The 26,896-nt window shown below is 40.1% G+C and overlaps 1 protein-coding gene across 3 annotated transcripts in view; it reads right to left on the bottom strand.

Moving 5' to 3' along the window:
- Positions 1-26,584, bottom strand: part of Trhde (thyrotropin releasing hormone degrading enzyme) — a 354,397-nt gene extending 327,813 nt beyond the window's left edge. For all 3 annotated transcript variants that reach the window (XR_005975732.1, XM_041665934.1, XM_041665935.1), the window contains exons 1-2: positions 25,674-26,584; positions 13,469-13,742 (exon numbers count right to left, since the gene is read on the bottom strand). Coding sequence is in view for 2 of the 3 variants with exons in the window: in XM_041665934.1 (XP_041521868.1) it covers positions 13,469-13,742; positions 25,674-26,584 (1,185 nt within the window). In the remaining variant the exon portion in view is untranslated. The remainder of the gene's footprint in view (positions 1-13,468; positions 13,743-25,673) is intronic.
- Between the last annotated feature and the right edge of the window lie 312 nt (positions 26,585-26,896).

Raw genomic sequence — 26,896 nt, 5'->3', positions numbered from 1 at the left:
TCTTTCTTATCTACACTTATCATCTAAGCCTTCTCTGTTGAATCTGCCTCGTTTCTTGCCATTTCACCCAGCATCTTCTTCTGGGTCCCATGTGCTTAAGCAGATGAGCACTGGAGCAGGCATTTGCCTAGAGATAAATGCTAGCTCTGCCACTAGTGAGCTACAGAACCATGGCAAAGACAGATATTTTTACCTCATTTTCCTCTCATTTGAAATCCAGATACAGTCATTACCATTCTCATCATTACTGCGACAAAATTCTAGACAGATGAACATAGAAGAAGGATTACTGATTCGGGCCCATAGCACCAGAGCTTCGGAGGGTTTAGTTCACCGTGGCTTGATCCTGTACACCTGGAGAGAATGTCTCAGAGGTTGGGCTGGTAGAGCTGGGGTTTCAGAAAGGAAAAGTGGAAAGAGAATACAAAAAGGAACTTAAGCAGCAAACGCCCCCCCAAGAACAGGCTCCCAGGGACCTACTTCCTCCAAAGGGTCCCTCCTCCTACTTTGCACTTCATCACACTTACCTATCATATTATGAACCTATTAAAGGATTAATCCATTTACTATGTCAGAGCCTTCATAATTTGGTTGGATCTAGAAATAATTAATAGATATACCATAGGTATGTTTCACTTATCTCTTAGGTGTTTCCTAAACTAATGAAGTTAATAAGATTAGCCATCACACGGATAAATGAGTCGATGCCCCAAACTGTCAAATTAAGTAATAAACAAAGAGATGCTTAGAATGATGCCTTGCAACTAATGAGTGATAAATAAATGATAGCTGTATATATTAGAGACTATTTCTTTGCAAGACATGTTTTCCTCTGTCTTAATAATATTCTGTTATTTTTCTGCCAGGGAAGCCATCTCTCCTGAAGTCTGTCTGCAGTGTTAGGTGATAATAAAAAAAAATCCAATATTTACATGAAAGCATTCATTCTCCCTCCCTGGAACCACAAGATTGCAGTTCAAAGCATCTGGTGATGTTGCCTGTGAAGACTTGAATTGGTACCCGCTCTTGGGACCTCAAAGCACTCATCCCTAAGACTTGATGGTCTAATTCTTCATGTATGTGAGCTTCTCCAGATTCTACCACTGAATTTCTCTTCTGCTTAAATTTTGGTCAAGTTGCTATCAAATATTTGCAATGAACTAGTTTATATATCAGTCACTTTATTCTAAGGAAAACCCTAGTCTGTTCCTTTCCCCCCAGCGCCCCACCTCTCACAAAGAGGGCTCTTTAATTACCTTCTATTTGCCTGTTACCTCCCACCCTTCAAAGCCAATGCTTTCTGAGCTATTATCCATCTTCTTGCTGTTACCCTCTCCTGTTCTGCTCCAGGATCTCCCCTGCCACTGATTTTCCCGTCCTTTATGCAACAGTGTGTTGTACCTTTATATTCAGATGGATCAGGCTGAACATTCAGGAGAAGAAGGTACATCAAAAGTACTAACAGTACCGTCTGGGCTCAGTCACTGCCACCTACCAATGTTTCTTGACTCTTTATCAGACCAGATGGCTTCCCGTTTAGAAATTCTGCCTTGTACCTTCAAGGGCGTAGCAGGGTTTTTTATCTGCTATGGGATACTAAACCTCTTTTAAAAAGAAAGCAAAGCCTTTCCCACCAAAGACCCTGCATATTAACTACCTGGCCAGAGTCAACAGAAAAATTTTAGGATACTGCCCGACCTATCACTCAAAGCCCTAAATCTGCGTAAGCCTCTCAGGCATCTGCATGAACTGTTGATTTCTCTTTGATCTTCTTAATTATGACAGATTTTTTAAATGTAGCCCTCCCCTATTTAATAGAGCAGTGTTGTCTTTAAAATGAAGAAAAGAGTGGCTTTCTATAATTTTAAGAGACATAGCAGAACAATCTTCTGTGCATATGGGTAGTGATTGGTTTCCGACATTCGCCAGTTCCTCCAGAAATTAAACCTAATCAGGAAAACAGCAGCATGGAACAGACCTAGTGAGTTTCTCTCCTGCCATCTGGTCTGATAAGGAAGTCAAACATTAGTAGGTGGCGGTGGCTAAGGACAGATAGTACTAATAGTACATTTGATATTGCCTCCTTCCACTCTGAATATTGAGCATGATCCATCTGAATACAAGGGCCTCCCAGCAATCTTCAGAAGATAATTTTTTTCTATTTGTTAGCCGTAAGTTCAGTCCCTGACATATCAATGTATCTCAACAGTATATTGTGGTATTTCTGAAATTTAACAGTAAGTCCTGTAAGAGTCATTTAGATTTGCCTGACAACAATCTTCAAGTATGATTACATTCCTCATCATTTGTGAAAGATCAAGGTTACTGTAATAGCTCATTGTGGTTGTCAACAAGACACACCTGGAGAGGGAGAACCTTGGTGGAAGAATTGCCTCTATCAGATTTCCCCGTGGGCATTAACCAGGTGCAGTCACTCTAAGTCTTTCTAGAAAAAAGTGCAGGAAGAAGAACGCCAACCAGAATCCTCCCCTATCTCTCTACAGAGAGAGAAACAGACCTGGTTGAGCACCAGATGCCCTATCACACACTTTATCAGGCATGACTCTGTTGCAACGCCACCCACATTATCTGTGCCAGCGTTAGTGGGCTCTTTCCTTGACTTTCCCTTCGCTTCTACTGGCCTCCTTAATATATAGATTCTTAAGCCTCAGGGCATTTGATAAATAGTGGATTGTATAACAAAACCCATTAACATCCATCACTGAATTCACCATCAGCCCAAGCCAGTCACCAGGGAATGGAGCTTTGCTGAGGCACACTCCATTACGCTGAGATCCAGTAGAAACCTTGGGGCTGGAGAGTCCTAAAAACCTCTCCATTAACTAGATTTGGCTTGTATAGTCTTCCTGTTCTTTTACTAATACATCCCTCCAGCCTGCCATGCTGTCTGCCATGCAAACATACCTTATATTTCAACAGCTCACATTTCTTTGAGCAAATCTCTGGTCTGCTCCATATTTCCTCTATTTTCATGGAAATACTGTAAAAGTTTTAAATTGTTTTTTAAGTTATCATACAAGAAAATGTATTTCATTGAGGTATTCATACATAATTTGTTCTATTTGTTCTTTTTCTTATTCATTCTCTTTTCCATCTCCCCTCTAAGTTTCCCTTGACCTCTCTTGCTGGCACCCTTCCTCCACACAATATTCTTCCTTCTGCTCTTATGTCATATACATCTTATTACCTTCTCTGTTTATCCCATCCCTACCTTAAGTCTCTTCTTCCCTTGCTATGGCTTCCTTTCTAGTTTCAACACACACACACAGAGAATATAGAACACTTATAGAGAGAAAACACGGTGACTGTCTTTCTGAGCCTGGCTGACAATGCTTACCCTGATGATTCTCACTGTTATGTGTTGTCCTGCAAATGTCAAGAATTCATTCTTTATAGTTAAGTTAATTCACATTATGTATACATACATTTTCTTTTTCCATTCATATGTTGATGGGCATCTAGGCTTGTTTAATTTCTGAGGTATTGTGACTAGTATAGCAATAACCATGAATAGGCAAGTATTTCTGTAACAAGACCTGGAATCCTTCAGATCCATACTCAGGATTGGTATAACTGGGTCATATGGTAAGTTATTTTTAGTTTTGGGAGAAACCTCCATACTGATGTCCAGGGTGCATTTCCACCAACTGTGAATAGGGTTTCTCTTTATCAATATTATTCACTTGTTTTCTTGCTGGCAGTCATTTCAACTAGGGTGGGATGGAATCTCCACATGGTTCTATGTGCACACTGCATCCACTTTTTTTCACTGTATGTTCCTTTCTTAATAGATGCTCCTGGCTGTGCTTCTTCCACACCAATGAAATTTCTGCAAGTTCACCAGTGCAGTCTTTTTACCTTTTAAGTGTTCAAAATCCTAACCTAGCTATAAATCCTGCTCATGGCCCTGCAGAACTGACTGGGTGTCCCAAACCTGGATCAAGCATCTCTCTCATCTAGTCCTAAAACAAATACTCACATGTCTTTGCACCACTCAGCCCATGCTCACTCAGTTACCTCCCAGCTCTCACCGGCTGACCAACACTTTGACTTAGCTTCCCCAGTAAAGACAGCAATGATTTCTGACCTTCGGTTTGTTATGATCTGCCTCCTTCCTTATCCCTCATACCAGTTTCTTCAGAATCGAGAGTCTGTATTTGATTCCCTGCCTTTTTTGCCACTCAATTGTCTCTGCTCACACCCTTGGCTGACATTTCCCTGCAGAGTTCCCTGCAGGTGACACACCTGCCACTCATCGTTTGCTCTTTACATTTCAATATTTATAACAATTACTCCTTGTGCGTTTTCAGTTCCTACACATTAACCTAATAGAAAGATTTTGGAACCCCTTGGCCTTGTGACATCTCTCAAAAAATTCATCATTTAGGTGTCCAGTAGAATTCTACCAAGCCCATGCCATTTTCCACATATAGTGGGAACTGCTGATCTACAAAGGTGAGTGAAATATCTTCTAGAGAAACAACACAACAAGCAAGATAAAACAATGAATGTCAGAACAGTGGCTATAAGACATGAGCAAACAAATTATTCTAAGAGTACAGAAGAAGAGGAGGATTAGCTCTCCTGGGGTGTGCAGAAGGCTTTGCCTTATATTCCTGAATAGGTTGTATTTCAATTCCTTTGTTACAATTTCTTTTTCTTTCTCTGTGGAACATTGCTACATTTGTAATACAATATAACCAAAATGTCTAATGACAGAGGAGCTTCTATTATTATCATATTTTAAATAAACTACAATACATGCTTACACTGCATTAACTTACATATCTCTAATTCACTTATGAACATGAAATCCAATTTTGTTTTCACTAGAAAACTACACAGAATGATAGGCCCATATTTGAGGTATATACATGGAATCCCATCTGCAGAAAAATGAGTATCAGAAAGGTGCATTTTTGTACATGCATATCTCTATATGAATGTACACATGTATGCAAACATGTTGTATATACTTCCTGCTGTTGACAATCTAAAAAAATAAAATTTATATTTTGGGTAAGTATAATACATTGGTTGCCCAACACCCCTCCTCCAGAAAATCTCTTTCTTGCAGCAGAGGATAGCAATGTTCCTATTTGCCCTATGGGCACTTTAGGCTTGGCATCTGCAGTTGGTTATCTGATGCAGGCAAAGGCATGTGATGTACTCCCATGAGCTTTAGACTTGATAGGGGTCACTGTAATGACACAGCGATATGCAAAACACACTATTATGGAGCAAATGAATTCAAGATTCAAGGGAGCCCATTCCCTGAAAAAGATAAAAATAGCAGGTCAGAGTGTGCAGGCTTGAAATCCTAGCACTCAGGAATATAGAGAGTTCAAGGTTAAATTCAGATGTATATTCTAGGCCAGGCTGGGCAACACTTGACACCCTACCTCAAAACAAGAGAGGCAGAGGCAGAGACAGAGACACACAGAGAGAGGGAGCCAGGTACATAGAGTGAGAGAGTATTCGCCAATCTACTTCTGATATATTTCCCTTCTTACTTGATCTTAATTGTTTTATTGCTTGATGATAACACACACACAAAACCTCTACATAGTCATTTTTAATACAATAAATGGATCACTTTAGCCATATATGGCATGTTTCTAAAAGGTTAGTTATGGAAAATGAAAACTATCATTGGCTACAGTGGTGCTCTTCCCCAATTGAAGAGCATGCCAATTGGTTCTCCAGTACCAAATAATCACCCGTGAAAACATCTAAACAAACAACATAATACACACTGAATATGTTACACTTATGATTATATATGTATATATATACACCTGTACATGAAATAAAAACTAATGAAAAGGAAGCCATTACTTTGAATGGGAAAAGGAAGAGGAATATTAAAGAGTCTGTATGAAGGAAAGGAAATGGAAAAATATTATAATTGTATTATAATCTCAAAAATAAAAATACACAGTGAATCTGCATCACAGAACTGTACAGGTCTTCTACCCTATCATTAGAATCATTCTTGATTATTAAATCCATGTCTTTTCCAAGGTCTCATTTTGCTATTTCATATATCTCACCAAAATCCTACGATTTTCTCCCTTCAAATGTCTTCCACATCTATATTGTCTTATCCATTTCAACTGTAACTGCTGCTCTACTCCAATTTGTCTTAGTTTAATGAACTTCCAATTGCAAGCTCCTCCTAGTTACATATATTACATGTTGTGTACAAATAGATGATCAAATAATATGTATCATGTCCCAAACTTTTAACTTTCTAATGGTTCTTACTGTAGACTAAGTGATATTAAAGTTTAACCAGCATCAAATCATTCTGCAATCTAGTAGCAATATGCTGTTTAAACTTAAGAATCACTTCTCCCTTGTAGAATATTGGAATGTCATCTATTTAAATGGGATTACAAGAATGAGTACTATGATAATCACTCAAAATTATGATTTTATATTTTATATACTTATTCTTTTATAATATTAATAACTGTGATAGTTTTTAAAGGGAGCTTCAAATTCTATGACACCATTCCCATTGAAAGATACTGTTTATGTGTTAGTGTTCCCAGATTTCTAGGGTCTAAAAAAATAAAACAAATGATTAATAGCTCACATAATTCACCAAAAGCAACACTGTTCAAATTCTCAGAATGAATCAGAAAGAGCACTCAGGCCCTGTCTTGCAAAAGGGGAGGAAGATTTTTTTTAAAAAAAAAGGCAGTGGTGCATGTGATCAATATAATCATTAATAATGGAACAAACAGATCATGTAACCTCTTGGGGAAGGTGGAATCACTATTAACAAGTTCACCAATATGCGACCACCTGCTGCACAGGGGCTCTAGTGTCTTGGAGAAACTAATTGTTGGTGGCTCATAGGTGAGCGCTAATTGAGATCCCATGTGACAGCCAATAGTAAGTAGATACACTTAGTAAAGATGCTCTCACTCTTGTCCCATCTATTCAACTGTACCCAGAAAGTCAGCTTCTCAAGCTAAGATCCTAGATACTGTGACGTTAAGTCATTATGGGATCAACATTTTTCAAACTCTTGACGTCCACAATCCATAAGCATAATTGCTTTACTGTTAACACTTAGAATGACATCTAATTCAGCAGTATAAACTTGAATCAAGTGTTGGAAGTAAAGCCTTGTCATAAAATTTAGCATTGTGTAGCTTTAGCTTTGGGACCAGACTGTGCGCAACAACTGGAAAAGCCATGAAGATAGCAGGAGTTAGCAGAAACTTGAAGGCCTTAAGAGGTAGGTAGTGAGGACTTGAAAGATAATATTGTAAATATTATTAAAAGCTGAGTGAGAAGCTGGGAGATAGTTCATTGGGTAAGATGCTTTCTATTCTAGCATGAAGACCTTAGTTCACATCCCCAACAGCCACCACATGCATGTATCATACATGTCTGGTTAGCAGAGACAAGTAGATCCCAAAGGCTCACTGGCCAAGCATTCTAGGTGACATGCTAATATCAAAGTACTGGGAGAGTTCTTGTCTCAAAAGATGAAGAACGCTAGAGGAATACATACAACAATCTCAGACCTCTGCACTGGCGTGTGTGGATGAGCAAGGCTGTACATCCACTTACACATACATGCACACAGCATACAGAAAAAACTAAGCAGAATAAGAGGAAGTTTTTGTTATATAATATAACAAAGGGTTGCCACTTGATTACCTTAGGTACCAAGAAAAATAAGGAATGGAACTACAGAACTAAATTTGTGCAGCCAAAGAGATTTCTAGGCAAAAATTTGAAAGGGACAGCTGATTCTTCTCACCGACTGTGGATTTTTTTACAAAGAGAAAATATGAGCGAAAGAATGAACTATCTACTCACAACCAAACTTTACAAGGAGTGTAAAATAGCTAAGATTCTTTGAATTTGAAATGTAAATTATTTATCCCCTTTAGCCTCATTAGATGGAGGAAGGTTATTGAAGAACAGCTTCAAGAAAATAATAGTACAGATCACCATCATGAAACACGGCCTGAAGCCAAAAGCAAGAGCCCCTGTTCTTTAAACCCTCAGATTCTATTGAAGTAGCACCCCAAGGCTTTTTCAAAAGATAAGTATCTTTCCAAAAATTTTAAAAAGTTGTCTCATGAAGCCTCTCTGTTAAACAATGAGTATATGAGAACCTTTATTCCACAAAGCCTCAACATAGACAAAGATTTATCCAAAAGACATCTATGAGTCTAGTGTTGTCTGAGAGTGGTTATAGCCTAATAGCTTAAAAATCTTGATTTTTAGTAAGTGTACTTGCTTAACTGTAAAGTTACAGAGCCTGTGGAACCCAACTTTGCACATATAAGAATGGAGCTGAAGTTACCCACTTGTAGACACAAACTATTTTGCATTTGGAAAAGAATTTCTTCAGAGGCAAAATTAAAAGGCTGAAGAATGAGTTCAAGTGCCAAGAAAACCACCCACAGGGAACAGCAATGGACCATGGCTAAGGAACTGGCAAGACTGACCAGTTGGATTTTATAATTGCTACAGGCCATTGACTATTGGATCGTCACATTACTTTCTATTCTGGAATACAGATGACTATCACAAACACATTCGAACTTCGCCATTGCCTCTGCATTGTGGGGCTGTGAAAGAAAGTCATTTACTTGGTGGTCTTTATAACGGGTCTTCTGAGTGATTAGGAGATATTACCAAGAAACCAAAACGGAGTCACCTCGTCTACACCTGGTTTCCTCTGGCTTGTAAGATTGCAGACCTCAAATGTCAGCATATGTTATTAACAGGCTGATTCCCATTAGAGAGTATATATTCTATGTGTATTGAATGTAAGTAGTTTGTGAACAGAGAACAGACTGTTAATTTTAAAACAAGACCACAAATTCTTTGGCATTCTTTTATTAAGATCTGGCGAGGATGTAGTCTTCTGTTGAGTCTAGACTATTGTTGGTAACTAATGTAAGGAGAAAAAAAAAAACAACCTCATAGAAATAATAAAGTGTGATATCAGAAACAGGCCCAGAGAGCTATCTTATAGCTTTTTAGGGCACTTACCTTTGCTGTTTATGCTGGTTAATTTTATGTCAACTTGAAACAGGCTAGAGTCATCTGAGATAGGGGAACCCCAGGTGAGAAAATCTCTCCATCAGATCAAGCTATAAGCAAGCCCGTAGAACATTATTTTAATTAGTGATTGTTATGGAAAGGCCCAACCTATTGCAAATGGTATCATTCCTGGGATGGTGATCCAGAGTTCTGTGAGAAAGCAGGATATGAGGAGCAAATATGAGGTGTAAGTCAGTAGGCAATAGACCACCATGACCTCTGCCTCAGTTCCTGCCTGTGGGTTTCTTCCCAATTTGAGTTCCTGCCTTGCCTTCCCTCAATGGATTGCAACTAATACATAAGCAAAATAAACATAAAGGATACGTAAGCCAAGTAAACCTCCCCAAGTTGCTTTGGTCATGGTGTTTCATCACAGCAATAGAAACCCTGACTAAGACACTATTCTTCTAAACTACCATGTAATAAACCACAGAAAGCAAATCTCCCTGGTGTTACCATATTTTAAGCAAGCCTGGGTCATGCAAACACTACACACAAATGCTATGACACACAGCCCCAGCTGATATCTCAGGAGACTAAAAATAAACCACCAAACAAATATATTCCAGGTGATTCTGGCCCTGCTTGTAAGAGGCCAGTCATCACATCACCCCATCTGAGATGCAGACAATACCAAGCAGAGACAAGTTATTTCCACTGCGCGGTTCAATTTCATACCGCAGAGGCTCTAGACATAATACACAGGATGCATCATGCACATCCTTTTTAGAGTAGTTTGTTTTGCAAGGACAGGAACCAGAAGAGAAAAGTAAGAGACTTCATACTTTTGGTTTTCAAACAAGAAAACTAGAAAAGGAAGAGGCTAAGTAATGAACCAAGGTCACAGAAAAGGAAGGCACGAACTCGGAAACAGATGTATCTGATGATAAAACCTCATCTGTAGTCATCCTACCACACCAGTTTCCATGCAGACTTTCCCACAGCTCTGTCTCTTCCTGATAATATTTCCCCAACCAAGCACTCTGTGCACACAGCATCTGCTTCCCTGGGACCAAATCATCATTCAAGGTCTAACTGACTCCACTCTCCTCCATGAAAGACATGCCTGCGCAGCAACTGTTAGCAATTTCTTCATCTTCTAGAGGTCTTTGGGATTGTATCGTCCAACTGGACAATTGATGAATACTAAATGATGCTAGTTCATAACTGGTGAATCTGTTGTTTTCCTTGTGTGCAGTCCCCAATTGTCCTCCTGAGCTGTGTTCCCAGAATAAGGCTAAAATCTAATTTTATGCAGTATTGCAGCAGGTAATGTATAACTGTGAGGTGAACTGAGCACAAAAGAATAAAGCGGATCCGGAGAATGTTGCCGTGAGAAGTAGATGTCAAATGTAAACAAACTGGTCACCACCTAACTTCAGTCCACTGACTTTCTTCAAGGCATAAATCACCACCTTGCATGTTACATGCATGAATGATTATTTCCTTTCATTGGAACACTAGATCTCCAGAAGAAACGAAGCTTCGCTGTTTGCGGCCGTATTCCCAGAGTCTATCCAGTATCTGTGGTAGCATCCAATCGACAAATGTCCGTTGAACGAATCGATGAATGAGGAAATATTACAGAATACAGATGTGAGTCACATGATATAAGACCTTGCTGTGGGATAACCGTGAATATATGTTGCTGCCATTGGTTGATAATAAAAGTTCCTTTAGCCTATAGCAAGGCAGAATATAGCTAGGTGGGATAAAGACAGAGGAAAAATACAGGAGTCGATGGAGAGACCAGCCAGCCGCCCCAAAAGAAAGATGTCAGGAGACTGGTAAAGTCTTGCCCGCATGGCAATATATAGATGAATAGAAATGGGCTAATTTAGATGTGAGAGCTAGTTAGTAAAAAGCATGAACTATAGGTCAAGCAGTTTGCAATTACTGTTAAGGCTCTGAGTGGTCATGAAGCAACTCCAGGATGGGGTAGGACAGAGAAACCTCCATTTACATTTTTGGGTTTCATATGCAATCTGTCAATTTGTAAATATTAACACCATTTAAGAAAAAATGACAAGTTTTTTAAGGGATGGATAAACTCAATGTATGGCAGATTAGGATTAAATACCTAATTTGCGTTTGCAACCCCGTATCCGGGGTATCTTAGACTCTTCACCTTTGTAATTATTTTGGAGAGTGTTTTGCAAAGTATAGGCAGTTTGCAAAGCAGAAGACGAGGGTCATGATGATGGCTCTAGTACTCACACCTAGGGCACTGTGAGATTCAGCTTCATATTTTTAATATGCTACTCAAGCTCCTGCCTCATAGCTCAAACACCATTGCTGCAACATGTGCTCTAAAATGACCACCTGGACCTCACACGACAATCCCACAGCCAGGACTCTGAAGCCGACTCTCTTCTCCTCCCATCTGCTAAGGGCTGAGAAATGTCATTCCCAGGTGCCCCCAGTAATAAAGGGGAAAGCCAGCGAGAAGGAAATAGTGCATCTCAAAGGGGTGAGAGAGAAAGAGAGTGGAGTTTCAAGCTATGTTTCCACAGCTGATAAACAGGAGCTCCCAATGGCCATTCTGCTTTTTTTTTTTTTAACTGACTTGGGGATTTTTAGATTATACAATCTGAAGTTTTCTTTCAGCTGACCTTTCAATTTTTTTGCTACTATGTTTTTAGCATTTCTACACTAAAATTACTAAGCATAAATGATAAAATGCTTCCTGATTACTTAGAGATCTCTAACAATAAAAAGTCACATCGAAAGAACTAGAGTGGTTTTACAAGCAGGTCTTAGCAGCAAGCATAATTATGTAGAACTGAGGACACTTTCACGGTCCTGTAAAGAAAATACACCAGGCTCAAGCACTTCCAGTATACTTCATGCTAGCTGAGCCGCTGTAAGTCAGTCATCAGCTTTGGAAGACACAAAAGGAAATGAGATATTTTCCTGTTCCTTTTCTGCATATGGTCCAGTGAGTGCAGACTTGAAATGTCCACAGAAGACATCGATGAGCATTTGAGCAGTTCAACATTTCAACTTATTGTAAGTTCAAAGAATAAAATAGCTGCTGGCCCTCTACACTCAGCATTTAGGGTATTACTTTAATGATTACACAGATGAACTCACTCCGGAGTTTTTCAATAATGGCATTAATTTTGCAAGCAGTTTTTTAAAAAGCAGGTTCCATGGGGGTTAAAATTAAAATTAAGTGAGAAAAAGATCTTTTGCCAACACTATTTTTCAAAATGCATGTTATTATAGAGCTGTGAATCCCAACCGATTAAAAACATAACTTTCTAATCAATTATTCTGTTATGAGCAAGGAAAATGGAATATAGGAGCTATGTAGTGAGAAAGATCACAAGATAAATTCCCTCAAAAGCATGCAGGTGAAGTGGCAAAAAGAGAGTCCCTGGGCACAGGAGAGAAAGGCCAAACCTTGGAGACAAACAAACAGATTTGACTTGTGATTTTTGACTCTTAGAAGGCTACTTAATCTACTTAAACCCCAATTACTCATGTGGGGAAAGGAGAACCATAATAGCCTTTATAATTAATATGAAACCTAAAATAAATGCTTAGTTATTGTGGAAGAAATTGAAATGATGAAGAAATTGCTCATTCATCATGGCTTAGCCTAGCATGATACAATACAATAGAAAAGTGTCTAGAAAACCTTAATGTCACTAAGGAGGGCTATCAAAGATAAGCCACTTGGTCTTTACCATGAATTTAATGCAGACAATGCCTGAACGACCTCACACTACCTACGAAAAGTAGATGGAATAATTATACAATGGAGGGTGTTATCTCTTCTATAAAGTATCTTGGATTTTGGAGTATACTGAGTATTATAAGTGCATATAAACATATATTGTAAATGTACAATAAAATGCAATGGAAAGGAGAAATGCAAAGTTGAAGTTAGGGTTCCCAGTGGCGAGGATATCAGGGAGCAAGTTCTGCTAGAGAGCTTCGATTCTATCCAATATGGTTTACTTCTCAGAGCTGGCTAATAGGTAAGTGGAGGTCATTGTATCATTTGGTACATTTTCGATAATTTGAAAAAATTCATAATAGAAAGATGCACCAGGAACCAAGAAGTTTTTCAGAAAAGTCAAGTGCTGTTCTAGGCATGCCCAGGCTTGGGGCGGAGAGGAGGAAAGCCAGGGCCCATGAAAACAGGGAACGGAGATGGTTGAAAGAATAGAAAATTGGGTGTAGCAGGAGAAAAGTTTCTGTCTCACTTTGAAACAAGGATTACGTTTAACTTCCAATAACTAAAGACTCTGGCTGTGTCAGATGTGAAAGCATTACAAGTGACGCCTGTGAACCTAGAAATCAGATTACTTTAGAGACTACACAGTATCCAAAGCAACATTAGGCTGATAATACTTACGACAACCCCACTCTTGGTAGTAGTTTCTCGATAAGTGAAGTTGCAAATTGCCCAGGCTAAATAATACGTGGACATGAGAGGGGTCTGTGAAAAGTGGTCTGTCACCCATCCGTCTTCCTCGAACACAGACGTCTCCAGGGGCATATTGGATAAAGACAAGTAGGTGGCTTGATGCTTGATACTGATTTTGAAAGTGGCCTTGTAGATTGGCTCATCGAAACATGGGAACGCCTTCCTGGCATGTGTAGGTGAGAACTGAGTAACACCAAGGAATCTGGGGAGAAGAAGAAGGAGAAGAAAATGAAATGCTGATTGCATGTATTGCTTCAATTAAAGTAATGACTCCATTTCGTATCTCAGATAGCATATTTTGATAAATCTGAAAATACACATTTTTTCTAAACTATGCTTATATCCATGAATAACATAAAAGTACAGTTCATGTATAATATACTGCCCCAACAATAAGAGTTCTTCAGGGAAGTTTTTGTCTCGATTAAAGTAAACTCTCTAAACCCACAGCAATGCTTGCTGGATGAAACACTACACTCTACAGAGAAACAACTCATGGGCACATTGGCAAACACTGAGAAATAATGGCTCTTTTATTGTGCATATCACGTTCTTCCTCAAGCTAGGGCATCTAGTATATAGAGATAATGAGATGGAAATCCAAACACGGTCATTAAATGGGGGGAGGGGGCTCATAGACCTTCACTGGGAAATATCTATAGCCTCAAATTTGAAAGCATGCAATCTACTTATGTTAAAATAAATGACTTTAATATCTATTAAATCTTGGTCTGAATTCTGCCTCTCAAACTTCCTTTAGCCACAGCAACTTTGATAATTCTAAAACCTCTCTCAAAAGAGAAACTACACAATTCTAATCCCAAAATTATTGTAAAGCTCAGATGGAGGAAAGCGGGGAGGGGGGGTTATAAAGTCCCCAACATTATGAATAGCTGCAGCAGGCAAGCAAAGACCAGTCATGCCTGGTTCATAAGAGCTTTATCTTTTCTTATCACTAGAATTGACATTTATACTGCATAGTCCAGAGAGCCCTGATTTTTAGGAAAATGGCTCACCCTATACATGGCTTCATTTTTTTTGTGTGTGTGCTTAAGTTACCCACAGTCAGCTGAGGTCCAGAAATATTTCTATAGTGTGATGGAACTTGAAATATGTGGTGAGGTGAGACCATATTTATACAGCTTTATTACAGCATAATATTAGAGTGTTTTATTTTATTACTAGCTGTTAACCTCTTGGTATTTCTAACTTATAAATTAATTTTTATCATCTGTATGTACACACTGGAACAAATATTGTGTATTTATAGTGCTCATGACTTCAGACATTCATTGAAGGTCTTAAAATGTGTTTCCCATATAAAATTGGAACTTCTATGATTACACACACACATACATACATACATACGCACACATACACACACATAAATATACAGATTATCTGTACAATATATAAAATAAACATGTATATATATCAAATACATATATAGTTGATACATATAGATACTTTCTGATAAATTTTGTTAAAATTAATCAGAAGTTACTACACATCTTCATAGTCTATAGTTACAAATGAAGACACTCAATCCCTTTAAGGACACTCTTATAATTAAAAAATAGTTTATAATAAAAGCTGAAGTTTTCAGCTACAAAATCTTCTGTAAGGCAAGTCAATATCAGACCCTTCAAAAGATATTAATAAGTTCTCAAGTCATTGCTTAAAAGGCTGCTTCATCCATGAGTAGCTCTCTTCCACACCACTCTCTATTGTTCAGGGTATACGTGGTCAATACCACAGAATACACTTCCATAGAGAACTTAAGCTTGACTTCATAGTTATTTTCAGCCTAGGATACAGGAAGATGCTACCAATCACAACAAGTAGGCATGCATCTTGAATTTTGCTTTGCTAGCCAATCCCTATAGGTTGTGGTGTGTACCGGATCTCATTGGCTCTCTCTAGGTAAATGCGGTGTGACTATTTACACCACTTTTTTTAAAGTATGGAGTTTATATTTATCACTAGGGGTGTAAATTTTAAAGTTTCATTTTTGAAATAAAGGGGGAAAAAGCTTTTACAAATTGATTGTTCAGGCAGGGCAGAGAATATCTTAGAGGCAGATCTAGGCTCTTACATACCAGACCTGTTTAAGTCACTTAGCTGCCTGAACTTGCTTTTTCTTTTTCATTTGTAAAAAGAAAATATTGTTTACTTGACCTTTCTCACAAAACTGCCAAGATGATAAAATATAATAATATCTTGTAAAGAAGTTTTAGTAATAAATCTTCATAAAGGTATAAGAAGTATTAAAAATGAATTATCCCACTCCTATAAATTTCTAGAATAAAAATGTATACCCAGAAAGATCTGCCCATAGACACACAAGCCTTTGGCCCAAAGCTTGGCATAGAACTCACATGTTCTTGATCCAAATAAAAGATAAATACAATACAAAAGCAATAAAATTAATTTTTAGTAAAAACATGAACATGGTTTAACTCAACTCTAGGTAATAATGAATAGTCTTTCCATTTTTATGGGAATCACGATATTCCTCTGACTATTTTCTGCTGATAGCAATACAGTTTTGCATAATGAAATGTCAGTACCTTTATGCCAAAATGCATGCACTTACACTTACAGCTTTCTCTTTTTGCACCTTTGTATCACATAATGCGTGAAAATCTTATCTTTCAACTTCGTAATTAAAAAAAAAACTACAGAGCTTGGTATTCCTCTCTCAGGACTATTTAAAAGATACCATGAATTGTACATATGAGGAAAAGAATTTCTTCTTAGCATCCAAGTATCTGAGCCCTCCAGTTCCAGTCTTTGAACAAACAGAAGTGTGTTACTGTATTAGGTACTTGAATTATTTTTTAAAAAATACAGCAGTTGTTCCTAAAATCTTCATAATCAAATTACACATGTGTGCATGTGTGTGTGTGGAGAGAGAGAGAGAGAGAGAGAGAGAGAGAGAAACAACTAAAAACAGAAAAAAAACAGTTCTGTAAGCGTTTATCATCAAAGGCATTGTAATTAAAATGTTTTCATTTTTAAGTATAAAAATAAAAGATGTCTTTGACATTTAGTAAATAAGGGGTAGGAATTTATTAGAAGTAAAGACTAAATATGTCTGGGTCCATGAGAAGTTAATAAACTGAATGTTTATGCATAGGAAATACACTGTGCCGTGTCTTTTTACCCTATGTAGTAAATAAATACGACAGGAAAGGTAGCAGTTTAATTCAGGGCTTGAAAGAGCTATCAAGATCATCCCATGACTTTTTCTGCAATTAACATTCTTAATGAATTCATACACACAGTTTATATCTATGCGAAGAGGGCTACCATATATTCTGATAATGTCTAAATGAGGAAATACCAATTTCACAGTCTGGCACCTGAGAATGATTGCAATTGAATTTCAATTCAGTATTTCGAAAAATCAAAAGAGGTCCCTTGGTAAAGAAAAACAGCCAGACTGGATTACATTTAAAGTCTTTTCCAAGTTCAAGATCTTATAACTAGACAATTAGAAATAAAATTTCCCTCGAATCTGGTGCGTTTCCTCTGAAAAAGCATTAAGTTACTCTAGCAATAAATAGATGTCTCGTGTTCTTCAATATATTTACTTCTCTTGATCAATTCAGTTTTGAGTGTTCTAAGTTTGGGATAAAAACATGAATATATATATGCTTCCTTCCTATAAGGAGGTCAATAAATACAAGCTTAAACACGTATTATTCCAGAAGCCACGACAAACAAGGAAAATGTATAAAGAAACTGAATTTGCTTAGGCGGGGCTTCTCAACCTTGACATTATTGGCATTTTAGGCTGGAATAATCATTCATCCATCCTGTGGGATGTGAAGCAATCTGACTAGCCAGTGGAGCCAGCAGAATCTTTCCTCCCCAGTTCAAACCTCTCTCTGAACATTGTTACTTTTCTCCTGGCATCAAGGTGGCTCAACTGGGAACCTATAGCCCAAATAACTCAAAGACTTTCCGAACAGGGAGCGTAAGAACTAGTCTGAGAATCTGGATGAAAGTTAAAGGCTCACAAGTAAGTAGAGTGGGAACCAACTCTCTGGAACACAGAAAAGCCCTTCTGGAAATCGCTTATACACACATGTGAAGCTACTACACTGCAGCTGTTTTGCAGGTTCTGGCTCTATCCAGTTTCAGTATCTCTCTCTCTCTCTCTCTCTCTCTCTCTCTCTCTCTCTCTCTCACACACACACACACACACACACACACACACACACACCTCCTTCACCCTGATAACTCTATTCTCCAAAGACAGGACCAGCTTCAGGCTGATGCCCTCCACAGAGAGCAGTACCTGTAAGAGTTTAGAAACATAATTTCACCACCACTGCATATATTTCGTGATCATCTCCAGTTGAGAGAGAAAAAAAAAGACTTCTTCCCTGTTTCCTGTTATTTAAAACATCAAAGAAGCTTCTAGAAAGAGTGGTTGAAAGAAGAAAATAATGATTTCGATGCCTGAGTTAATTTGAGGTGAGTTTGAGGTAGTGGCAGGATGCCAAGAATGAGAAACACAAGAAATTAATTAACAGATGAAACCAGTTTAAAGAACAGCGTAAATAGAAGACACAACACAGACACATACACACATAACACACAAACAAAGACACAGAAATACACAATACACACATAAACACAAACACACACACAGTCACACACACACACATACATATACACACCTACACACTCACACACACAAATGCTCATGTGCAGAAAAACAGCAGAAAGAAATGCAAAACGGAAGGTAACAGGGTCAAGTGTCTCATTGTCTAGTCTTCTCCTGCTTTCTTTAAAAAAAAAAATAATGTCATCTTTAAAAGAATCTGCTGATTAGCATAAAAAATCCACTCTCCAAAGTGATATTCTGGAAGTGTCATTCCAAGAATGTCACTGTAGCATAACTAGAAAAAAATGTGAGCAACATGCATACATTTTAATTCTCTTCTACCTAAATCAAATTATTTGATTTTCCTAACAATTTGTCTGTTTGACATTTTGGTTGAGCTAAGAGGGAGGGCTCGAATCTCTGTGTTGCCTCTGAAGGGTACAAAGAATTGATTTCTTCTTATTTCTGCGGAAGTTCACCAGGCAAGTTCCTTGTGTCAAAGTCATTATGCTAACATTTAGCAGAAGTAATCCATTAACGTTGGCTGATATTGCCAACACATTACAGTATGTGTGTGATATAAAATTTCTGCTCCATTATTTTCAGTTTTGCCTTTTCAGGAAGGTAAACTATGCAGAGGAAGGAAACATTTGCATAACACTCAGCATGAAGATTGATCCATGCCTTTTCAGTTGGAGTCCAGCAAAACACAAAGACGCTCACACATGGCAGGACACATTTACCAGGCTTTCCTTTGGGCCTCGTCTATGTACACAGTGAAAAAAGTAACTTTTAAACTTAATTCTATGGCCTTACTACTGCTAATGCTGGTTCAGTGTCACAATAGCTCAAGGTCAGTCTTAAGTGCCACCAACCCAAAGAAAGTTCTGTACCTCTAACTGCGGTGGTTAGCTTGTTACAAAGTCCTAGAAGCCACACGCACTTTTAAAGTCCACCAAGTGACAAGGTCATAGAAGTTACACACATCCCATTTCAAGTTTAGGTTGTTAATCAAAATGCAAATTGTTACTCAATGACAAAACATTTTAAGCCAAAATGGGTCTTTGTTTAGACTGTGTGTTTTTATGTACTTCAATGAGTCATTAAACCTCTGCCATTTCAGAGGAGAAGCACTCCTGCTGAATATTCAACGCTCGAAGCAAGTGTGTAGTCTATTTTTTAAATAACCATTTTAGTAAACTAAAAACATAATGCAATAATGCCAGCAATATGTATGTAGGAAGTGGTGCATATGCGAATAATCGCGTTATAAAAACAAAGCAGAATACTCATAATTGCTTTTCATTTGTGTAACACTAAATACTCTTATCAAAAGTGTGTGCTGAGTAATGGATCACCCTTGATAAAGCGTACTATAATGCACTAAAATTACTTTCCCAGGTCATAATTATTGTTTTTTATAAGAATAAATAAAGTTAGTGTCTGAGATTCATTTGTTTTAGATTGGAAACAGGCAAAGCATTATGTGAGTATCATAGAGCACTACTGCTGTCAAAATCCACATGATGTGTTGGAAGCAATCTGTAAAACGAAGTGAGACCCATTCCTTGGAAACACAGCATTTTTTTCTGCCTGGTGTAAGGGCACCATAAGGAGCCTTGTGTGCTCGGTGGCTGCTGGCGGGCTGTAGTGCCATAATAAAAGCATTTTGCTTTTCTTCTGTTGAGTCACCTTTTTCTCCCTCAGTCTCCTCTCGTTCATAACATTTGATCTCAGCCTGAGTTTCTGTGGTTGGAAAACACCACAGCTTTTCTTGATTCTTTTCTCTCATGGTGGCACGGCTTTGCTTCTCCTTCCTCTTGCTTCCTTGAACTCTGCTTGGGGAGCAGAACAAACCAGTGGCCAGAGGAAGGAGCGCTGTGACTATTCCTTTACTGTGACCTTTCCCCCAATACCCACAGCATGGAAAACCACCAAAGCAGAAGCATCAGTTGTAGATCACCTGTACCAGCCTGCACAGCAGATCGCTCACCATGAAAAGGTTCAAGAACATTTAATAGCCACGGGCGTTCTTACAAACTATCAGACATGATTCTTGTTGTTCATGAAGTCATCACAACAACCCTAAAAAAACAGTGTCATTATCCCTGTTTTCCAGAGGGGGACCCCAAACAAGAAACAGTGGGAAACTGACCAAGATCACCAAAGCAGTCAGTAGCAGAATTAAGACACAGAGTCAAGTAAGCAAGTTAAAGAGTCCCCTACCTGAGGAGAATAACCACACTAAATATACATATGAGCATACATACATACATACATACATACATACTTCTCTCCAGAAGAACAACAAAATATAACAATAATATAATAATGCAAAGAAAAGGTAACTAATGATATTTTTAACTTCTTCTGATTGGTGCTCATTTATTTATTTATTCATTCATTCATTCATTCATTCACTTTTGATGAGTAAAGGTCTATACTATTACAATAAAACATTATCCTGGATATATATATGCACAGAGAGGACTCACTCACACCCTTCCTGCACTCTGAGAACAGAGCACCCTGTAAGTCAGAACTTCCCAGGCATACCAAGGCCTGGAGAAGGGGAGAGCAAGAAGCCTGGGCCCTGTACCCCACCCGGGCCCTTTCAACACCCTACCATCATTTATCTGTGCTGGTTCAGTAATCTTCTAAGACTGTCTGGAATAGCAAGAAGGGTAATTTTCACCCATTTATGCCTAGCAAAACTCTGTCAGTGGAAGGGAGCATCTACTCTCCAGAGATGAAAAGATGGCAGAGAGCTCTGAAGAACTAACAAAAATAAAATAAAATAAAAGCGGGCATTGCTGTAGATATGGAAATATTAAAGAACATATAAGAAATCAAAGGACGAATAACTCTATGATAGTGGCAAGAGAATAGCAGTAATGAGTATATTGATAGCAATGAGGATAATTGTTTCTGGGGGTGGCATAAACACAGGGACAAGGAGGGATGGCCTTCCTTACAGACTGTGGAGCATTTACGTTTAAAAGTGAGTATTTGTTCATTATTGTTTTGCATTATTCTTTGAAACCATACTGGAAGTGGTGAGCCCTGTTCTTATAGCCATATTGAGCAATCCTCAGTAAAACTAGACCTTTGCGTGTACAATTGCCTCAAGCCCATCCACGTATACGTTAGGAAAAGTTAGTTTAAGGAAACAATCCATCATACAAACCTACTCTATACTGGGAAAGTCAATAACAGATTCCTTTTCATTTGAGAGACATCCATAGTCGATAGGATCTGTCCCAAGATGCATTGAATCCATAAAGACGCACTCCAATTAATGTAACCTTTTCAAAGGAACTGGGTAACCTCTCACTGTCCGAGGGGATCAAATGAGATGGTAATATAAGATAATAAATAAGTGAAAGTAAATGCCACAAGATGAGCACCCATCATGAGAATTTTTCTGCTAAAATGAATCATTATTTAATGACCAGGACTTTTGTTATTATTGTTATTGCCTAATGGGCAGTACTTTGAATGATGACCAAAATCCAGTATTGGACTCAGTTTAACCAAATGGCTATGTGTGTTTGATAGGAAAACATTGAGCCAAATCTATTAAGAAAGTATATACAAGTGGTTTCTCAGCAAATAAATAAACATTCTCTGGATTTTTTTTAGCTCACAGCCTTCTAGAGAGGAAGAAAGGGTCATATATACTTCCATTCATTCACGTGAAACTCACTAAAGTAAGGGGGAGAAATGAGGCTTCTTCGACATCAAAATAATGTCCTGGGATTTCTGGCATTTGCTAATTATCATAATTTATTGTTAATTCAAAAACTATCAAGCATCAAACCGGGTACAGTGCAACCACAAAGGAGTATATGCCACCAAGAAAGAAAACCCATCATATTCCACAGATTTTGGCAAAAAGAACGGCCCCCGATTCCCTGTGATTACACAGGAGTTATTTCCTCATCTTTTCAGAGATCATGACTTCTCCCTGAACAATCCTTTATAGGAAAAAGAAGGTCTGTTTTTATTCCGTCTTCTGTCACTTTGGCATGTTACAGACCCAATCAAAGTTTGTCAAAGAAAAATAGTCTCCTTCTCAAAAGTGAATAAAATGTTCATTTACTTTGGGTAAATTTCCGTCTTCAATCCGACCATCTGGATCTAAATTAAGGTACCCTACTTTGAACATGGGTGTGCACGCCATCTGGCTACCCAAAAGCGGCAATTACTTCAGGTAAATGAACATTTCGCCTAATTCTAAGCAAGTGTGTTCTCCTATAGGAGACGATGACATAAATACATGCCCCTTTTTATCTGCATGCTGCAAATCTACTTGGAAAAGAGTAAGTATATGTTCTGACTAAAGGTGATAATTTATCGTATGTGTGAAAACACCTTAATTTTAGGGTAACTTGCTATTTTTCAGTATTCAACAAGTGACAGGCTTTCTCCTAGCTGACTTTATAAGTAAGAATGGAAGATATACCCATGATTAAGGAATCTTGGGTTTCATTGAGAAGTTTGTCTACTGTGTGGGTAACTCAATCTTCACTGTAGAACAGACTGCAGCGCTTTTCAACATGTAGTGGAGGATAAAATTTTCTGGGTCAAAGGTACACAGCACAGCACACAGGCTAATCCTCCCTCGCCGAAGATCTTTCTTACAGCTGGGTCAGACTCATCACTTAGGAGTGTAAGGCGGGAGGACTAGGAGCTGCAAGCCAGTCTTGCCTTTGTCTTAAAACTCTTCCTTAAGAAAACCAATGAAAAGGAAATTCCTTCTCCTGAGTCTCTGAAAAAGGAGGAAACATGTAAGACTGATCAGATAGTTATGGGCTACTGCTTCCACCAGGCTAAGTGAAGTAAGGAAGCTGTGGGGTGGTTCTCCTAAGTATTTCGAGTTACTCAGTGTAACTCCTGTTGACAGATTAACTATTTGTTTTCATTACAGAAATTATCCTATCATTAAATGGGCAAAAATGATGATTAACTAAAGATCAAGATATACAATCATTAATCAAATAAAAATTCTAAGTTTGCATCTGTGTCCTTTTAGAAACTGGGCTTTTAATTACCAATTTACATCGCATTTTTTTTAGTACAAAATCATTATCAATAAAAGGCCATCCTTGGCTGAGTTCCTAATATTGGTCAGCTTTAAATCCTCTAGGTAGCTATAGTAACAAGAACAACAAAAACTAATGTATGGAATGTCGGTATACCCATAAAATTATTAAATTACTTTTGCCTTATCTACTCCAGACATAAATGCCAGGAAATTATAATATTCACTTTGCTGTTGGAGGTGGAAAGCAAAAACTTTCTCTAAGATCGTATCTAGAAATAAATCCATGCTGGGGTTTCCCAAACATTGAATCCCACGTTTCTATTGGAAAACATGTGGTACCAGGTTAAACTTCCAGCCAAAGTATTTACAGCTCCAGGGGAAACCGAAGGAGGGAGTCTGAATACAAACATGGACTGTGGGTACAAGAAATCCGGTGCAGGGCAAGTGGAAACATCTGGTCGTTTTGGGAGTCCTCTTAATTTGAAAGCACTGACCAAAACAAGCTGAGTTCTGCCAAATACATCTTGGCATGGCTTAAGAAAAAATACAGAATTTAGGAGGGAGCAATTTTTTTTTTCACCACAGTAAGATGCATTCGTGAGGATGTGCAACTCTAGGGACATGATGAGCGTATTTCCAAACATAACATGCAACATCTGCCTTCTATGTCTTTATTGCATATTTCATATCATTGTGGGCTTAGACATATTCTTAATCTGGACTCTGTTCTAGAGGACGTGGTGGTGAAGGGTTTGAACTACCCATGCCAGATCTTGGGTGTTAGAAACTGATTAACACTAATGATGATGTATTGACTTACCGGAAGTTGTAACCATCACCTGCCTGCTAACACGTGGAATATTCTATGTGGATTTACTTCGCAGCAATCTATAAATGATAAAACTTTTGTGCACTTCCACACTGCAAGGAAAGTTTCCCAGCCTCTCCCACCTTAACTGTTTCTGATAGTTCTCAAGCCCCTTGGTTCAGGGCTGGGCAAACCCAAGTTCAAGTTAGGGTTCTCTGATGGCAGCCTGTTTGACCTCAGGTGCCCTGTGCTGCTCTGAGTCCCTGGGTCCCAATGTTAGGAGACTCCCTGGGGGAAAGAGGAGGCTCTGCCTCATTGCTTACTCATGATGGGTCAACTAGAGGTAATGATTTCATTTATTAGTTCACTCTGATTGTTCATCTGCCCTATAGTCATTTAACTAATTGAAGTTATTTTAAACACAGTGAAAACAAGAGCCATTCATACATTCATTCAACAGGATCTGTGAAAGCTGACTACCTCAGGACACTCATTTGAACTCTGAAGGACTATATATGGCAGGCCTGACCTTGGGTGAAGCGCTTTTCAAGGCCATATTGATCAAGCCTGTCGTGGAGAGTGGGACTATTATTATCACCAAGTTAGGATTTAAAATGGGAGCTCTGGGGCCGAATTATCTGGGTCTCATTTTGTGATCTAAGTCAAACTACCACTTCGCTGAGCCTCCGTTTGCCCACCTGTAACACAGAGAGCGGGGACAGCAGCATGCACCCGGTAAGGATCTCATAAAACAGTTCCCCGGGAGAGTTTGGTGCAGCTGTCAGTCACTGCCAAGCACTGTCAACTTCGATTCTCTCCCCCAGACTTTCACCACAGCTATTAGAACTATGAAGATCTGGACACAGAAGCTGTTGGTTCTAGCGAAATCCGCCCCCCCCCACCCCCTACACACACACCTCACAAAAAACTAAGAAAATGTAATCCAGATCTAAAGTCAGCAAAGGCACTGGAGACTGGCTGCTGGCTTTCCCTCCCTTTCTGGGTGCAGTCATTTCCATTGGCAGCAGCTGAGGAACCAAATGGAGGCAGAAGCCCCTGGGGACACCACAATGCCTTAGAGGTCCCTCTCTCTGATTTTGACCATGACAACTGCAGTCCCACAGGCCAGCCCCAGTCCTGCCTTTCCCTTGAACTTCTCTTTGTGATCAAATCTCAACTTTCAATTTGGAAAAACTTTACAAAGCCAAAACTTAGGCTATGTTCTGAGTCTTCCAGGGGTACCGAGGTACTACTCATAACCAAGGCAGGTGCGCAAGGGGAGGGGGTGTGTCTGCCCTGACCTGATAGCTGGGTTGAGCTGCTACCTGCTCGAAGTTGTTGTTTTGTTTTGGTGGTAGTGGTGGTGGTTTTTTGTTTTCTTTTGTTAGCTTGTCACTTAGATAACCAGTCAGGAGGCACAAGGTCCGAACTAGAGGAAGGGGCAGCAATCATCACCTTTCGGGTATTGCTGAGTTTGTGGACTTGGCAACAGACCCCTATGGTTCCAAAGGACCATCCCATCTAACCTTGGCTCCCTTCCCCCAACCCCGGGGTTTTTGGATTTTGGAAGCCAACGGGGACCCCAGGTCACCTGCGCTCGCTCAGCAGTGCGAGCAGCCCGGCGGGGTGGGGCAGAGCGGGGCACCGCCTCCCTCCATACCTTCTCTCCCCGTGGAGCACGTAGGAGCTACGGAAGAAGCCCAGGAGTTCGTTCTCTATCAGGGCATTGTAGATAATCTTTAGGTTGTAATTCCTCTGCGCGTCCAGGGTTCTATTCAGCACCACCACCAAGACCTGGGTTGGTGGGTAGAGGAAAAAGCCTGCTACCGGGACAGCTCCGAACGCCCGGTCCTCAGCTACTTGCACCTTCTCCACCGCTACCCGGGAGGCGTGCAGCACCACGTAGCGGGTGGCGTTCCGGCACGCGATCTCCACGTTGACCTCCCCGGAGAAGGTGAAGTTCTCCATAAAGGCGGTGAGCATCAAATTGTAGTGCAGTGGTTTGAGGTGGCCGGATAGGCGCAACTGTGTCCAAGGCTGCCACTGTTCAGACTCTTCCTCCGACGGCGGCAGGGCAGACGGGGTCCCTGGGGTGTCCACCTCGCCGGTCTCGCGCTGCGAGGATTCCCCACCAGAGTGGTGGTTGCGCCGGGCGGATCCTGGGTGGCTGCCGTTGCCGCCGCCGCGCTCCGGGAAGCCCCCGGGGCCACCGTCGGAGCCCGGCACCGCCGCGCTGGCTCCACACTCGTCGAAGCGCAGGCTGAGCAGCACCGCCAGCATGGTGACCGCCAGTAGTGCCACGATGGACACGGCAAAAGCCAGCACGAGCCGCTTGTGTACCGCGATGTGGCGCTCCGTGGTGCGGGGTCTCACTCCCACCGAGTCAGCCCACGGGTCCGAGAGCCCCCTGCCGCTTGCCCGGAGCGCAGCGTCGTCTTCTCCCATGGTAGCTGCAAAGGGTGAGCAGCTCTTCTCGGCCCCCTCCTCCTCCTTCTTCTTCCTCTTCTTTTTCTTCTTCTTCTTTTTCTTCTCCTCCTCTTGCTCCCCCCTCTCGCCGTCCAGGGCCATCATCACACCGCCTCCTCCTCTTCCCCCGCCCCCTCCGACACCCCCAGCGGGCGGGCCACCCGGGCCACCGCCAGCGCAGTCATCGGAGAGCGCACGCGGGCGGAGGGCGCAACGCCGGCTGGGACCCTAGGGAGGCCAGCCCGGGTTCTCTAGAGACAAGCTCTGGTGGCTGGCGATGGCCGCGACGACCCCCAGCAGCCCCGCCTCTCTCCGGACACCAGCTGCGAACCGCGGGGCAACCAGCTCTGGGACGCGCCCAACTTGGGGAGCTTGTCGCTCGCAGGGTGCGCGCTACTCGTCGGGCTGGCACTGGGC

The sequence above is a fragment of the Microtus oregoni genome, unplaced genomic scaffold, assembly GCF_018167655.1.
Source record: "Microtus oregoni isolate MIOR12 unplaced genomic scaffold, Mior012 000001F_ref0000356, whole genome shotgun sequence".
NCBI lineage: Eukaryota > Metazoa > Chordata > Mammalia > Rodentia > Cricetidae > Microtus > Microtus oregoni.
Note: the sequence above shows the minus strand (reverse complement) of the source record. Positions and strands in the feature narration are given on the sequence as shown.